Source organism: Oryza brachyantha, chromosome 12 (assembly GCF_000231095.2).
Source record: "Oryza brachyantha chromosome 12, ObraRS2, whole genome shotgun sequence".
Classification (NCBI taxonomy): domain Eukaryota; kingdom Viridiplantae; phylum Streptophyta; class Magnoliopsida; order Poales; family Poaceae; genus Oryza; species Oryza brachyantha.
In genome coordinates, this window is record NC_023174.2 from 508,390 (window position 1) to 526,156 (window position 17,767).

General features: G+C 38.7%; 3 protein-coding genes across 8 annotated transcripts; 1 reads left to right on the forward strand and 2 right to left on the reverse strand.

The window, feature by feature from the left end:
- Positions 1-1,985: 1,985 nt before the first annotated feature.
- On the reverse strand, positions 1,986-8,732 carry LOC102700676. Of its 6 annotated transcripts, none has more exons than XM_040529684.1 (11): positions 8,536-8,732; positions 8,066-8,148; positions 7,742-7,880; positions 7,144-7,342; positions 6,616-6,744; positions 6,464-6,513; positions 6,286-6,383; positions 5,921-6,208; positions 4,795-5,838; positions 4,509-4,690; positions 1,986-2,443 (listed from the first exon to the last, which is right to left on the reverse strand). In XM_040529684.1, exons 2-9 carry the CDS (start codon positions 8,123-8,125, stop codon positions 5,356-5,358), a joined length of 1,446 nt encoding a protein of 481 aa, XP_040385618.1. In that variant the 5' UTR covers positions 8,126-8,148; positions 8,536-8,732; the 3' UTR covers positions 1,986-2,443; positions 4,509-4,690; positions 4,795-5,355. The 6 variants fall into 6 exon arrangements, with proteins under 6 accessions (XP_040385618.1, XP_040385617.1, XP_040385619.1 ...); XM_040529683.1 differs by lacking the exon at positions 1,986-2,443 and adding an exon at positions 3,950-4,026; XM_040529685.1 differs by lacking the exon at positions 1,986-2,443 and adding an exon at positions 4,000-4,016.
- A 643-nt stretch (positions 8,733-9,375) lies between these two features.
- Positions 9,376-13,886, reverse strand: LOC102701135 (RNA-directed DNA methylation 4-like). The gene is made up of 10 exons (XM_006664800.3): positions 13,700-13,886; positions 13,497-13,586; positions 13,167-13,261; positions 12,772-12,843; positions 12,027-12,068; positions 10,887-11,035; positions 10,682-10,800; positions 10,037-10,118; positions 9,897-9,967; positions 9,376-9,810 (listed from the first exon to the last, which is right to left on the reverse strand). The coding sequence occupies exons 1-10, from the start codon at positions 13,788-13,790 to the stop codon at positions 9,656-9,658; spliced, it is 966 nt and encodes a 321-aa protein (XP_006664863.2). The 5' UTR covers positions 13,791-13,886; the 3' UTR covers positions 9,376-9,655.
- Positions 13,580-16,876, forward strand: LOC102701411 (PLASTID TRANSCRIPTIONALLY ACTIVE protein 6, chloroplastic-like). Its single transcript, XM_006664801.3, has 6 exons — positions 13,580-14,519; positions 14,741-14,809; positions 14,899-15,003; positions 15,716-15,835; positions 16,356-16,445; positions 16,523-16,876. Exons 1-6 carry the CDS (start codon positions 13,950-13,952, stop codon positions 16,637-16,639), a joined length of 1,071 nt encoding a protein of 356 aa, XP_006664864.2. The 5' UTR covers positions 13,580-13,949; the 3' UTR covers positions 16,640-16,876.
- The last annotated feature ends 891 nt before the right edge of the window (positions 16,877-17,767 follow it).

Consider the following 17,767-nt stretch of genomic DNA (forward strand, 5'->3'; position numbering starts at 1 on the left):
GTTTTAAAATTTAAATTTTGACTTGTAAGCATAAGTGTAAGTAAAAAGATGGAGTTTGAGTAATTTTTTTAGTGGGAATTAAGGTTAAGAAAAATAGATTAGGATGGTCGAGAGACATTGAAAATTTTAAAGGGGCAATTGTGTTTTTGACTATATTTTAAAATCTAGCTACCTGTTTGACCTTATTTTCTCAACTTTGTTTATTTGACCCAACTTTTTGAAAATAAAACTAACGTTTAACCATATTTTGTGAAGTTAGTTAACGGTGTTAGAATTAGGGTAAAATGCCTTGCCTATTTAAACTCTACTTAAGATTTTGTCCATTTAACGAATTTGACAAAATTTTAATTGAACCTTGATAAATTTAGCATATATCTTGGCACAAACAAAACTTTGAGAAATTAGGGTCCTATTTAAACTCTACTTACTTAAGATTTTGTCCATTTAACGAATTTGACAAAATTTTAATTGAACCTTGATAATTTTAGCATATATCTTGGCACAAACAAAACTTTGAGAAATTAGGGTCAAATAAGTAAGGGTATAAATGGTATTTGGTCTTCAGTTTAACATTGTTAAGTTAACTTTACATAATAGGGTTAGACACAACTTTATATTTGAACATTATGGTCAAATGAGAAAAGTTAAGAAAACAAAGTCAAAAATTGGTATTTAAACTACAAAATCGGGACAAAAGCTCAATTATTTCTAATTTTAAATATGAAGTGGTTGATGAGACATATAGTAGCGTGGATATTATTAGATATGCTTATATGGTAGAATAAGATTTAAATCTTAAAAGTGTTTACATTTTGAAACGGATGGAATAATATTTATGTTGCTTGACTTTCTTCTTGAAAAAAAAAGAAAAGAAGTGATCTATCAATTTATAAATTCCAAAAATTCAATCTTTGAAGGTCTGTTTAGAACGTCAGAATTTCACTTACAAGAATTATGGAGAACTTTATCTATGAGGCATAAAAATCAGAGTGCGTTTCGGGAGGATAAGTGAAGAAGGCTATTGTGCGATAAAGCAGGCTTATGAAAGAAAAAGATGGTTATTACACAACTGATATAAATTATGTAGGGACAGCACCTTATAGAAATATATATTGCATATAATGATGGAAAATTTCGAGTTTAAGTATTTTTTTTAGAATTGTACTTTTCCAATAATAATGATAATGATACCGCAATAAGGCCTCTTTACATTCAAAATCTTTTACCACATTCTTTTGAAAACTGTTGAATGTGTCAAAATGTTTTAATACAATCTATAAGTGAGATATGCGTTTTAATTATGTCAATTCCTTTTTCATTAATCGGATTGCATGGTGAACTCTAGAAAAAGTGTCGTTCTCTTATTTGATTTAATTAATCGCATCACCAATTATAATTGCAAAATGTACAACGGAAAAAAAATCATCTAGCCTACTAGGCATAAAAATTAGTGTCAGGTGATGGTGATCGAAATCTCTATGCACACAAAAGCTCAGTGAAAGGGAAAACGTTCACACGCAAGACGCAACAGCGGGTCCAAAGGATATGAATACTTTATTAAGAAAATAAAAGGTGTGTATAATAATGAAAAAAATGAATGGAAGCATATTCCAAAATTCTATATTTTTTGTAATAATGACACCGCAATAAATCCTCTTTACTTTCAGTTTTTTACTGCATATTCTTGAAAACTTTTGAATGAAATGGTTCACTGCAATTTGGAAATGAGATATGCAATTCGGTCACGTCAAACCATTTTTTATTCACTGGACTGCTTGGTGAACTACAAATTAATGCGGTAATTGTAATGGTATATTTTCTAATAGACAAGGTTAGAAAATAAACAATAAGAAAAAAAATCTCAAAATCAACTCTAAATTTAATGTTATATATTTAAATTTTAGTTTATAAGTATAAACAGAAAAAAAAAGATAGGGTGTACGTCATTTGTCATATCCACAATTTCATTAATCAATAATATCGACAACTAATATATTTTGCATCTAATGCCACTTGCAAAGAGAGGGATTAGATTTCCAGTAAACGTGCACAGTAGTGAAGTCCACTCATCTTTCTACTCATAACAACAAATCAGATAAAAAAAAAAAGAGTGGACAAACAAAAACACGACAAAAAGGAAAGGTTGATTTGAGTTTGGCTGTCATTGCAGTGCATGCACCGAGCTAATGCCTCCTTGATTATCAACTTGGCAGTAGTGCACCCCTCCAATTTTGTTGCTTCCCCATGCAATAGGAATAAAATAATACAACTTATATCGTGTACCTATTGAACCTGTGAGCGATTCGTTTGTTCTTTGATGCATAAAAATATTTAGGTAGGGCTGCATGATCTAGCAACACAATCCATTAAAAATATTTATTCTTGTTAAGTTATATCAAGAAGATGAGAGCTCCCGGGCCTTGGCAGGCCAACAACCGCATGCCTGAAATAGATTTTTCAACAAAGTTTGCTTAGGAAATTGCAGAGAAACAACAAATCAACGTAAAAGAGACTTTGCACTCGCATGATCTGGAGAGCTTCAGAAACAAGCATAGTATATAGTATCACAAAACAATCATTAACAACAGATACTCCGTTGTTGTTTGAGGCTGGTAACTCTAAAATATGATGTCAACTGGCATGTAAGGATTTTTTTTAGTCCATGCATTTTTTTAATATTTCTTTTCAAAAACAAATACTAAAACTTATTTCCAAATCTACATGGTTTGATTACGTCTTCCCGTCTAACGTGAAAAATGACTATATTACACCATAATATATCGTAATATGTTAACATGACAATATTTTTGACCATATCGGTTTAGCTAGCATGACAAAATCCTTGGCACGCTAGCCCGGCCAGATTTGTATAGCCGACCGATGCATTTTAGAAATAATGTTAAGGATGGATTGTTTTTTAAAAAGATATTAAAAATATACTAGAAATGTAAAAGAAATTGCATTTCAGCCGAGTGAGCTGTCATCTTGGTAGCAAAGGAAAAATGACAGGTGCTAGTTGGCTCCCGACATTGCCTCACAACTTTATAGCAGCAGGTGAGGTACCCACCACATTCGCTGTGCTCCAATGTTACCTGGGAATGGGGATCCATACGTAGTAGTATTATCCATACGAGTCCTGATGAAATATGATTCCTGGGAGCCATACTATTTGGTTTCTGGCCACTGCCAACCAATGTCAGGTTGACACCCACTCACTCGCCTTTACTCGACTATATATGTGCATCATCATCCAGACGAATCCAAATGGGTCGATTGTCACTATGTCAGCCACTGTCAATTGTTGTTCTATGTACAGATTGGTGTCAATCTCACCAGTAAACAGAACTTTGAGCCTGAATTGTTTCCTGCTGATTTTTAGCAAGACTCTGCTTATTGTTTCTTTCCTACTTAAGAAAAAATTGGAACGCATTGGTGTAGTTTGCAAATTGGGAAAGAGAACAAGCCCTAACTGCGCATCACACTCAGGTACAGTGCTTGAGCCAACAAACAAATGCCTCAGTTTGTCTTGTTTGTAAATTAATTAATGAATGGGTCATTAGAGGATATTTCATTTGAGATACCTGCACCGTGCACTTTGTATTTCAGCCACTCTGGGTTGAATTTTCAGTCCTTAATGGGCAAATATGCAGTTTCACAGAATCTGGTTATTCTGCAAAACCAAGCTCAGTTAATTAACAAAAAAATCCCAACCAGCTGTGCTGAATCATCAGTATGATGGTTGGTGGCTGTGAACTTTTGTTTGGAGCAAGCACAATGTCAGAGTAGTCAGGACGAGGGGGTGGGGTGCACACAGAGCAACAATTGCAGAAGCAAAGAGGAGCAAAGCTAGCTGTTTACAGGTAGGCTGTTTCAGAACAGGATTATGGGTGGTGTGGTCATAGCCATAGGACTTGTACCTTTTGGCGCATGTGCCCCAGCCCCTCCCTCCCTGCTCTTCTCTCCTTTCTTCTGTGTGTGTGTGTCAAACACTCAAAACTGTCAGTATACTAGGAACTCTGCAGCAAACTGGCGGCCTTTGTAAGAGTACAGTGATGAGACTTGTCATCCACCATAAAGAAATGTACTAGTGTTTCTTCTAATAAGAAAAATAGAAGTGCACACATGCTCAATTAAAAATTTACACCTTTTCTTTTCTTTTCTTTTCCTTTCATGTGACTGTATAAACCGGTAAACATACACACCGAAGTCAGTAGCCATGTGATGGAATTGAAAATTATCCCAGAAGTCAGAAGCAACATTATAGATGGAGATCTAAAATAAAATTTCCGCTATTCGCTTTAATTTCACATGCCACTTCATAGCATAAAGGAAACAACTGCACATGAATATGACCAATTTCTGCCTAGCTTGTAATGCGCAGTTAAATTATGTACCTTGTAGTTTCATGCTTGGCATGCTCTAACCAAGGCAGCATGAACAGTATGTACAGTAGCAACACCTATATATCTTTAATAATATATGTGCATAGTTAGTTTTGAGTGAATTACCCAATAGAGCTTTTTTACTCCTCTGCTGCAATAAGATGGACCATGGTTCTTTCCTTATTTCTCAACCTCCTTTGCTACTGCCCCATTGTCATTCATTTGTCAACAGACCATGGACACCCTTCAGAATGGAGACTTCCCATGGGGCCTAGCAGGAGCTTTTCTGAACACTATTGGACCATTCCCTGCAGAAATAATTGCAGTTCAATGCATAGATGAATACTTTGCATTTCATCAGGTGGAAAAAAGTTGCCGAGTAATATAAGAAGGTTTAGAAACTCAATATTACCAGTGGACATGTCAAAGGTTAATCCGGTGAGGAGGAACTGCAACGGCAGTAATCAGGAATCGGGATGAAGGAGAGCCTAACCATTGCGTATAGAACTCTGAAGTTCTACAGACCATAAAAACAGTAGATAATGCCATTTCACGTGTTTAGAATCTGCAATAGGATGGCATATGAAAAGTTCTGTACATCACAATTCTCAGGCTGCTGTGTACCCATGATTCATGAATCATACGTAAATCGTAATACACTTTTACAACCCCAATCAAAATCAGACCTAGCAGACAAATCACCTGATTGGGATAGGAATACCATGAGACGTGAGAGATGGCCAAACAGACAATTCCCTTGAGTTAAATGAAAGAGAGAAAAGCTTCCAACATTGCCCTTTTCAGCTTTCAAATTCTGTTGATATGTAAAAACTGTTCATAAGCTTCTGCAAACCAAACAAAAAAGTGGCCCAGAAGCAGTTTCAAGATGGGTTTGGACACAAGCACACAACTCTGTACATCCAACAACAGAAGTCTATGATTACAAATATCTATCAGGGCAAAACTAACATTTTTATTCATCTTTCTTGGCCATCTCATGCCTCCGTTTCTGAGCAACCTCAACAAGCAGAGTCAGCAGGGCTTCACATACCTGCGATGTGTCTGCCTGATCCTTAGGTTCCTCTTTGAGTGAGGAATAAACCATCCACGCATGGTCTAACTTCCGCTCTGGGCGGACCACCACTGATCCAGGAACTTCAGCATCCTTCCTTGTCACAAGACCATCACTCTTCTCACCATACCTTGCTACCAGCAGTTGTGAGCATGCTGCCATTGCAGCTGAAAGTGGCATTACAACTGGGATCCTGGTAGGATTTCCATCAGCTGCAGCTGGGAGCTCCAAGTGTGCAACATGAGAGAGGGCTGTAACCACACTGGGGGTGATGCTTGCCTCTGTGTGGAATGAGACAATGGGAATCTCAGGAGGCAATGGATTCTGCTGCAGGAATGCTTTCCTCTTCTCATATGTCAGATCTTCCAGAGCCTGAAGATCACCCTGAAGAAAAAAAGGCAATGGACATCAGTGTCATCCATTCTGTAGGCTGACAAGGTAGCAAACAAGTCATCAAGACAAATACCTTAAGGACTTTGGATACCAAAATCTCCATGAGTTTACGCAACCTGACGTAGTCACCGAGCTGGCCTTCTCGCAAGATATCTGAAGCAACTGGGCTTCCTCCATATGGGCTTTGAGCTAAAGCCAAACCTGCAACCTTGTCCTTCAACTGTGGCCAGTAAATGGAGAGTGCTGCTGCTGCATCTACACCACCCTTGCTATGACCAAGAAGTAGAACACGCTTCTTTGATCCCCAGTATATTTCTTCTATGTACTCCTTTATCTCCCTTGCATTTTTACTTACTGAAGACTGCATGATGCATTGTGTCTTACTTGATGAAAAGAATATCAAGAGTAGGTCATACAAAGATTAATATATGGAAGTACCTCACTGTGGATCTTGGCAATGTGACAAGCAAGACCCATCTTGGAGAAGTATGATTTTGTCTTGACGAAGTAAAGAGGTCCATGGTTACTAAACAAACCTGTAAACAGTATAAAAACAAACGTCATCACAAGAATTTGCCAAAATGCAGATTCACAAATAAGGTTGCAGCAAACTAGCCTGGAACCAACAAATAGACCACTGAATCAGGCAGCTTATGTTCATTTTTTCTGACAAGGAAGGGAACAACCACATGAGATAAAAAAGAAAGAACGATGGCCTATATAAGATCTTCTAAGAATCTGGTGGCTCTAACTTGTTATCTTGCTGACCTCACAGACTCGAGAATTTCTAAGAATCTGGTTGATCCATCCTCAGTTGGAGGTAAGCTTTGATCCCGCTGCAGCCATCCAATATCATCTGCTGAGCCACGAACTGTTTTCCGAGCACTCTCTACAAGACTACAAGAAGGATATCAAATACTAGAAACTTATTTAAAAAGAAAACACTTCATCCACAGACATCAAGTTCCATATTGCAATTTAATCCAAATTGAGCATCAAAATGACACCTGTTCTCCATGCACACATATTGACTCGATGGTTGGCATGGTACAAAAAAATTGGAAGTGTGTGTGCTAAAAAAAAGAATTAGTTCTGAATTCTGGTGCAATTGTCTGCATGGACAAAATAGATCCACCATGTGGCAATTGCATAACAAGTGAACTTAACAGTTCATATAGTGAAACATGCATAATGTTATGATATGTGTAGCTCGTGTCACGCTATCACCTAAATGTTAAATTAGAATTCACAGGACAAGATCAAAAGACAAATGCAAAAGCAGTCTGTACTCTGTACCCTTGAAATAGCGAAGCTCCATTCTGGAAGACACGCAAAGGTGCCATCTGTCCTGTGATTTCCTGAGATGAACTCCCACTATAATCTATTTCACCAGGAGATGAGTCAGCTGACTGTTGAGAAGAAGCCTGGAGAGAAGATCCGCCAGCGGTCAGTGCAGGTGGCAGCGTCGCTAGCTCTTGTCCTTCCTCAGAAATACCTGTGCAATAAATCAAGGAGGTGAAGCAAAATTACTGCGTGAGTAAATTTTGTCATAAAATTTGTTAAACAGTAGAGGTATATCCTGTCCTTCCATGTAACTCTATATATACCCCCCCCCCCCCCCCCCCAAAAAAAAAAGGCTCAATACAATTGTCCATATTGGCATACATCTCTCTCGTACTGTTTAACATAGTAGTAGAGAAGATAAGGAAAACGGGGCATTTAACTTTTTACCACTCTTACAAATGGCACATAACAGATTTGCCATCTGCTGTTGCCATTTGTAAGAGTGGTAAAAAGTTAATTATTCTCTAAACAAATCAGTCCCATTCGGATATTCGTATAACAGAATTGACACAAGAGAGTCATTTGGCAAAGTAAGGAGAAGCTAATTAACCTGTGTAACCAGAGACTGGGAGACACTGGGTAAGATATGAAGCTGTTTGGGCCAGATAAGACGCAGCTTGGTTTAAAGCTGGGACGGAGAGGAAGAGCTGTGAATCTTCAGTCCTGTCGGCTGAATAACTATCATCAACCTAGATATATATCAATAGTCATTAACAAAATTGACATCGTGCATTTCTGGCTGGCAACAATCAAAGAACTGTAACAATTTTTTTTAGACAAAACGCATAGGATAGGTTAGTAAACAGGGAAATATTTTTTTTTTGTCGGGGCTAAACAGGAAAAAATACAAGAGGGGGAAGAAAATGGCACATACCAATGATGCAGAAGCAGATAAGTCGCCTTGCGTGTGCGTTGAAGGTAGGGATTCCTCCATGCTCGACTCTTAAACCTAGAAATCTGTAAGTGAAGTGCAACAGCTAGTGAACACGCAATTCCTTTTTTTGATTACACGGTCACCACAAATTGTATGCAACAGCTAGTGAAAGATTAGTTTTTAGAAGGCAACGGAATGCCAAAAAAAGAACAAAATAAAGGCTATACAAAGATGGATTGGAAACGTGTCAGCATGGAGGGCATTCTCCCCCCTCAAAGATGGGCATTACCGATACGTAACTTAAGTCTTAAGGTATCCCATCTGATCTCTTCGGGAATCAAGAGAGGAAAAGAAAAAAGGAGTTATCTTTGGATTCGACGAACGCTAGCGGAAGTCCCGATTTCATTTCCATGTTACTCACACGTGGGCATATATGTCGATTCATCAAAGGAGGAGGAGGAAGTAGTTACTAAGTTACGGGAAGAAATTGATGAAAGACGGGCAGGCAGCGGGCGATGCAGGCGCTGTGCTCCCCGGTCCCGCCCCGGGGAGATCGAAGCGCTTCCTTCGGTTCTCCGGGTCGCCGCTTCAGCTTCAGGCCAGGCCTTCTCTTGTCTTCTGATCTCGTCTCTGTTAGTATTTCTTTTCAGGCTGTCCCACGACTCTGGGCGGGGTGTGCTTTTCTCATGTTCGCCAGTTGGGTTGTTATCTCAAGCAGAAAACGTATTAGATTAGTTTATAATTAATCATTAAAAAATTAGAAAAATTGATTAATCTGAATTTTTAAATTAATTTTCATATATAACTTTTTTATAAAATATACCGTTTAATAATTTGAGAAAAAAAAGAGAATATAGGTTAGTAGCATGTTTTGCTAAATACGGCCTTCTTCACTTCATAAATACTACCGTTTCTCCGTATTTAATAGATCACCTCATCGATTTTTGTCACACATCATTTATCGTATTTAAAAATTTAATAAAAAATACATAAAAGATTACGTTATAATTAAAATATATTTAATGATAAATCAAATCATAATAAAAATAAATAATAATTATATATAATTTTGCAAGTAAGACAAATGTTCCGTCGAAACTGGAGTCAACGCCGACTTCTGAACCGAACAAGCGAGCTGCCAATGCGCAAACATTGGCAGGGAGCGCACCGGCTTGTAATCAGATGAGCAAAACCAACATCAATGGAGTGCATACATCAAGGGCACTGAGGTTTTTATTCGCGAAAGGCACTATGCATCTTTGATTTAAAAAAAAGGCACTATGCATCCGCATCACATGACAATCTTATCCTGTAAACTGCCTTCAAGGATGGCACTTTCGAATTCCTCATCAATTTCTTTTCAAGATTCTCGGCAAAAAAATTCTTTTCAAGATTTAATGGTTACTACCATGTAATTTTGCTTCTTCAGTGATTATATCAAATCAACAAGTGCAAATCTGACAACGGGGATTGGGACTACAATTCGTCAGTACACCAACATAAAAAAAGGTTATCTCAATCTATCACATTGGCCAAACAGGCACATCACGGCCAGCTCATACACTAAGCCCATGTATGTGCACCCAACAATTATCTCCCGTCCTCATCATTTTCTTCTTCCACCTCTTCCTTCTCGTACTCAGGATCAGAACCGTCTACATCTGAAAAAGGATTTTCGCTATTGGAACCATCATCCTCACCCTCCGACAACTCTTCAGGATAATCATACAATGGGTTATCTTCGGCTGTGTATTCAAGACAGACAAGTTAAGAAATCCTGATAAAGGAAGCTCATTGGTTAACCATGGAAGCAAAATGGTTGTACGGTTACCATTAGAATCATCTGTATCATAAGGATCATCATCATCATAACATACGTCACAATCGTCATCCACTTGTAACCTGAAGATGTGAAAATAATGTTCAGAAAAGATCCCCACAGAAGAATGCAACAAACATCGATCAGATTACAGTGGGTATGGAGCTGAAGATGTGCCCCCCATTGTTGTATCATCCACCTCCTTGACAGTATATATGTCGTAAACATCTGAATCTGCTCATCAGTAAAAACGGGCCCATCAAAACTAGTGCTGAAGCAAAATTTCTTGCAATGTTTGAGCCATATGCACAGAACTAATTCATACGTAACTCATTCATGACTTTGGCATGAACTATAAAATGACAAAAAAATGTTTCCTCCCGCTGGAATCTGTAACCCATACAAAAACTGCTATTCTGTTCAATCTGTGTTAGCACAGATGTGGCAGAATTTATTTCACATTAATCACATCCTACTTCATTCTCAAAACAGAACTGAATTCACCACCTTCAAGAACAGGGAAGGATGACTATGTTCTACACTTCCCAAAAACAGGGCGAAGCTAGAGCGAAATAGAGGAGGGTGCCACTGATTTATTTTGTAGTGCTACGGGTGTCTGAATTTGGATCGGAGTTATGAATATATGGTGAAAATTAATAAACTTTGGCTAAATTTTTTTCCGAGGGGGGGGGGGGGTCCTGGGAACCCCCCTTCGTACATGCAGCTTTGCCAGTGCCCAAAAATAAGTTCAACCGGAACATTAAATTTTGAACTTCTCAAGGAAAGAAGTTACAGACCTTCCGATGGTGCCAGCGAAATAATATCTGATTCAATTTCTTCAGCAGCCGATGGCAAGCTTTCCCGTATAAGTGGAAGAAAATTGCACAAAATTGCACCCTCTTCAAAAGAGGTAATCCTGAAGAGAAAACATTGTAAGCACCATGAAACAGTGCAACATTTCGTTTTTGGAAGAACTAATAAATCTCACAAAGAAAAACTTGCCTTGGTTCTGATGGATGCTTATCTTCATCAGAATCTACTTGCACGGCATCATAAAGATGACATATTTCTCGCAGTGATTCATCAACTTCATGCCTGTCTCCTTTCCGACTTCTCCATATTTGTGCAAAGCGAGCATTTCTTCCAAGATCCTGTAAAAAAATAATGAACAAAAACTTGAATAAAAATGTGTGAAACAGTATAAGAAGGCATAGCACATCTCTTCGCTGGATGTGGATCAAATGATTCATCCAAAAAAATTCTAGTGACAAAAAAGATACTAATAATAGTGTAGTCAGCCAGTCACCAAGTCCTAAATATGCAATATGATTCTCCAAGGCTCATGCCAATGCTTAACAGAGTTGGCTCAAAGAGAGTAACTTGGAATTGGCTAGATCCTTTAGAATTTAGATACTAGTTGATCACAGATTGAAAGAATCCATATTTTGACTATGCCAATCCACTTGCAACTTTCACATATACCACTCAAATAATGTGACCACCATATTAGCCACTCACTACCAACCACATACACATCAAGTGTTCATAACCATAAATACTGGTAGCAGAATTGTTCACTTAGCCTGCCTTATGCCATCTAGTCATCTGTGGACCTAGCTTGTCATTTATTTGATTGTTTCTTGCAGGAGGACCATTTTCTATTTTTCATTAGATAGCTATTGATTGTTCCTACATAATAATGCAGTATTGGACCTTGACCTGCCAATTCTATGTGGATATAAACCCACGTAACCATACAGGAATTGAGAAGTGAAAAACTGGAAATAGAATAGCAAAAATTTTAGCATCATCTTGGGATGTATCTCCAGTACTAATGTCTAATAAAATACTCATCACTTAGAGTGAAATGCAACTGATCTTAACAGTTAACACCAGAGCAAACAATTCAACCACAACACATACCAACAAAACAAAAATGTTTCATGTACTAACAATTATGCATAACATGTGTAAAGCTTGTTCTCTAAGATAATATAACAAACCCTGTTTCTCCTATATTGATTCTATTTTTCAGTCAATCCATAAAATATTTCCTTCATCTACTCTGTCCACCAAATTCATATTAGCTAGTACCACTACAAACTTAAGCGATGAAGTTGATTATAGTAAGAAAAAAGCCACCTCATGCCTCTGTCTGGCTGCTGATCTTAGCTGGTCTTGTTTCTGTTCGCAGAAAAGAGAACAATTTCAGCATATGAACAAGTACATAACAGCCTTCCTTATTCAAAAATCTTCAACAACAAGATGCATAAAACTTACAGTACTTGCCACTACAGAAGGGTCTTTCAAATACTCTCTCCAGTTATAATATATCTGTTGTTTTAGACATAATCTCACATAGCTTGGACGTAATCTCACATACCAAGGAGTCATTAACTTGGGGGCATATTTTCTATTCTACCCATATTAAATATCACAAGTGCTATATGTAGACAGTAAAGAAGTGGGATCAATTGGTTTAGTGCATGCCTCTTGAGTCTTGAAGTAGATGACCCTGGTTCAATTCCAGGTGGTGCTTTACTATTTTGCTTTTTGCACTCATGTCTTGCATGGCTACCATGCAGCGCTAGTTGCTGATTGACTGCAATCGAAGCACTCATATTGGAAACACCACCACCATTAAGGCATTAAGTATACATGAGCAAACTTGACCTAAACCTCTACTAACAAGCTCAAACAACAGGAATTATTGTCCATTGTACATGATGCTTGACAGCTCGAGCGACAAGTAATATCAAACTGGAAGGAGTATTCAAGGAAAAAACTAAAATAAATGTTCAACTAGTAATAATATTTTCATGGGAACATCTGAAGACATGGCAAAAAATATAACAATTAGTAAATACTAGGAAAAAGTTTGACTTACTTTATCTTGCTTAGTTCTGTTGTTCCACTCCTTTGTCTTGCTCTTTATATCTTTGGCATCCAAATCAAAATGCTACAAAGTAAAATAGAGTAATGATGGTCAACATTCTTCAACTTTATATGGTAGTATTGAAGGTAAAATTATTTTAAAAGAAAGTTGCATGACATCGGTCTCCATAATTCCATTAAGAAATTGAGTTCAAGATCAATACTGAGCTCTATTGTCTACATAACTCCCTGAAAAGTAAAAATAACAGGAGACATACTCGGACACCAAAGAGCAATGACACATCAACTGAACTCAAAACACACAAAGAAATGATTATGTCATGCGAGGAAACCAAATTGTGAAAGACTAGACAAATTTAACGAGTAAAGAAAGAAAAGGATTATTACCAGAAGAGAGTGCAAAACATCCTGAACAGCCTCAGAATGATGTACGGTCTCAATGTGCTGTACCAGAAGTTTCTTAACTCGTGGTTCTTCTGAAGCTGTAAGCATGGAAACTATGAATATTATATTTATCTGTGATGTTAAAGAATAAAAGTGCAACTCTTGCTAGCAGTATGATGGTGTCAAGTGTCAAGGAGACTGATTAACTGGTAAGTATAATCCTACTATTGTGTTATTTTCTTTATTAATTTGATTCTAATTTTCTGCTCAGCATCTCACCTATATGTTCTTTTTGAAAGGGGAAAAAAGCGTGTGACAACGAGAAGTGCATACCTTTATTAGGACCGGGGGATGACTCGGAGACTGAAAGGCTAGAGAAATCGAGCATAGCCTTCTTCACCGGCCTTTCATTGATCTCTAGCCCTAACAAATCAACACACAAAAAACACAATTCCTTGCCTCAAAATCATGTGAATTAATGTAGAGAGATGCGGGAGGGAGGGGAGCAATGAGAGGAAAGGAGAAGGTTTGCTCACAGAAAGCGTCGGGGCGGGTCTGGGAGGGCTTGCGCTTGACACGGACGACGATGGGTTTGTCCCTCCCCTCAGCCTCCGAGGTGGACGCCATCGCCGCCGGCAACCAACGTAGGGTTCTCTTCTCGCCGCTTCTTTTCTTCCGAGGAGGGGGCTTTGCCTTTTGGGAGCTTTAAGATGCGTGCAAATACATCTGGACACCTACGTGGACACATATACTCGCTCTCGACCGCGCCAAAAAAGGAAAAAAAAGATGTCGGAAATGGCGGGCAGCGTGTCCGTCATCCTCTCCGCCTCCGGCTTCCCCTATCCATTCCCCTCTCCACCCCTCTCCAAAACCCTACTAAACCCCTTCTCCTCCAGCTCCAGGTCGAGGTGGAGGTGCACGTGCCGGATCCTCCCCGCCTATGTGTCCCTCCGCGGTGAAAGCCCGCTGCCCCTCCTGCGGCGGCGGCGCGATGTCTCCGCTGCGTACGGCGACGACGACATGGACGACGACTTCGGGGACTTCGACCTCGACGATGGGGACGGCGTGGGGGACGACGAAGACCTCGACAACGAGCAGGACTACGACGTCGACTACGACCGCCTCCTCGCCCCCGTCAAGGCGCCGCCGCAGACGCTGTCCAGGGAGGGAGAGGAGGAGGGGGACATCGCCATGGTCGCCGCCGAGAGCTTCGTCTCCACCCAGGAGTCCGCCTCCGACACCGTGGTCGACTACTCCGTGGACGAGGACGAGTTCCACAAGATTCGGCTGCTCCATTGCGATTTCCTTATCCGCAAGGTGCCCGACCCCGACGACGACGTCTTCGACTTTCGGGAGGTATCTTCCTTCATTGATCGTTCTAATTACATTATTTCATAATTGCTACTAATTTCCTGTGTCAGCAAGCAATGTATGTGAGACATGCTTTCGGCCAAATGTAATAGTTCATCAAACATGGGCATGGATTCTTGAGTCATGACTCTGCTATCCAAACTGACAAAAACTGAATCTTCCAAGTTATTTTGGCTAAATTGTGTGTTCCTCACATTGTGCAACAGATGTACGTCACGCCACCAGACACTGACATCTACTCCATCCCAAGGGTTCTTGCCCCAATGCCACAGAAGGTGCTCCTGTCTTCTGTTTTCTTTTTATGTTTCATGCAAATGTAAATGGGCCTTGAGGTGTTATAATCGTTTTCCCTTTTTCAAAGTAGTATGTGAGGTGCACGAAGAAAAAATTTGGTCGCTACCATGTCAGTGAGCCGCCAGTTGAGCATTTGCGTGATCCTCTCTACAAGACAGAGAGGGAGATCATGAAGGTATGTGTGAGAGTGCTGTTTCCTGTGCTAATTTGTTCTACCACCCTGTTAGGCAATTAATTCTGTGATAATGAAAGATGGACTGCACAGTGCTTTTTAAAACCTGAAAGTTGCCATCTTTTTAAGATTCTGACTTAAGTTTTTGCCTAGTTATTTGCCATACTTGTCGGACTAGGTATAAGATACCTTATTGTTGTTTGGTGAGAAATTTCCCTTAGTGATGGTTTGTGTGACTCCTGATGAAAAATGGATATCTTGTTAGTCATATAAATTGCACATCATGCAAAAATGTTTACTGATAGGTTTATTCAATGTGGTGGTTATTAGAATTTATAGCTCAAATTATGTGATAGGTGATGCACTGTTTGTTGTCCACAAACCCAGATATTGCTAAATAGGAAATAGGTAAGAACTAAAACTACTTGCATGTTTGAACCAGCTAGCGTTGCTTAATCCAGTCAGTGGGCCCTCAATTTCCATCTAGCAAACAGCAATGTGGCAATTCTCTGTTATTCTTGTTTAACATGTCGTCCTGATTTATGCTTGTTTTGTATGTCATAATCAATAGGTGTTCTCATATTAATGCTCACTTTCTACCTTCCATTGTTTTTAGTTTCTACCCAAATGATATTTTGCTCCTACATTAATAACATATCTGCTGGATCTGTGGTTTTCAAAATTTTTACATGTTTCATATTTGTTTATGCTGTAGGTTTTTCTAACAAAACATTACAGAAATAGGCGGTGTAATGATCCAGATTTTTTTCTTGACTTTGAAGAGATTTATGTTATTGACTCAAAAACAAGGTCAATCACGAGAGCAAAAGTTGTGGTAAGACGTTCGAATCTAAATTTCCATTCAAAACTGATTCATTATATATTTGGTTGTGGGAAATCTTTCATCACTAATGTTAGACTATTTAGTCTAGTTTATCTACATGTAAATCCCCTCCAATGTCGACAATGGCAAAAACTTGCAGTTCTCCCTGCTAATCCTCCAGGACCCAAGCAGCTCACCACTACAAAATTAGTGTAGTTAGTAGTGATGATAATTTTTTTTGTTAATTCATTAGTAGTATTTAGCGTTAACTCTAGTAGGTACAAAAAAGATATTAGTATCTGCCCGCTGATTTGAAGGAACTAGGTTATTAAGTTCTGTCCTTTGAAATATTGTATACAACCATTTCGTTCTGTATGTCATGGGTGACTGGGTGAGGTTGTGGCTTTCACATTTCATTCTATTCCTTCTCATTTAGAATTAAAAAAAGAACAATTTATCTATCACATGGTTTCTGCAGAGTAAATTAATTTTAATTGTGTTGAGATTATTGATATTCAGCTGCGTATTACAGGTTAGTGTCCCTGAAGGAAAGAAGAGGGACAGGAGAAACGACTTGCTACTTATACGAGATGGAGGGGAATCGTTCAGAATAATTGACAAGGTACTAGACTTGCTTCACAAATGCCATTATCTTTGTAACAGGAGGCTTCGAGGGCTAATGTGGACTTTTTGTATCAGACGAAAAGGGATGATGCTACCACTGTGATCCAAAGAGAAGAGTGGGCAAAATCAAGGCAAGATGTGGAGAAGCACTTTAGGAAGCTCCGTGATTTTGACTACTCGAATTGGTTTTGAAGAAATAGTAGTTGGAATTATTTAGCAGAGAAATGATTTTTGTTGCTTTTTCAGCTGCTTATATTAGAGCAAGCAACCATGGTGTTCAAGTGAGAGTTGCCATCTTCGACTTCGAGTAGCGTTGTTGTGTGTAATTTAGGTGTTTGTATCAAGTAGAAGTTATGCCACTTAGAGAGCACATCAGTACAAAAAACTGAAAAATATGATCTTGTGAATGCATTACTTGTTGAGTAACCAGCTTACATGTGGCCACTGATCCCCTGTCCATGTAGGAAAAAAATACATATGTTCTTGATAGTACCGGAATATATATGCTTGGATTCATAATTTCGTATGTCAAGTATGTATTTTGCATGCAATGTTATTTTCTAGACTAAACAGATGAATTTATCTACTTGTAAACTGTAATAGATAGTCAGCTAGCTTTGTCCTAGCAGCAATGGACCAACAATACCACTTTATGCGGTCTCCTTGCAGTCTGTTTCCTTCAAGTTGAAACTTAGTCATGATCACTGCTTGCAAGCTTAGAGTGGTCAGACAAACGTCTTTGAACTATACCACCAACCTGGTCTGAAAGAAGAAGAAACAATTGAATCCCATACCAGTTATATTAAGTGATGAACTTAGAACGGCTTCACGAGCTTCTCATGGATCTACCGGTGGATGGAAAACCTATACTGGTTGTGCTGTTGAACCCTAATAATTAGATTGTGATTATTAAGGTGAACCGTTCAAAAGACAACATGAAGTCATCGAGACATGTCAAAAAGAGTGAAATATGTTAGGAAATTGAAAACCTTTAGAGTGATAGTATTGAACTATGTTCAAACGGTTAAAAATTTGGCAAAAATGAGTTCATTAGGGATTATCACGAAATGTGATAGATAGTACATCGCGTGGGATGGTCTTGAGATCTAAGTGAGTCACACCATAGTAGAAACATGTCCTATTTGATTGGAGATATCATGAATTAGAACGGTGAAACAAGCTACTCGGGAGGAGAGTCCCTTGAAAGGGCTTATCTTTTTGGAAATGCTCTTCCCTCATTTTCTATATGGCATGTTGGTTTGTACATTAATATAACCATATGGCATGTTGATTTGTACATTAATATAACCCGTGTGGCTT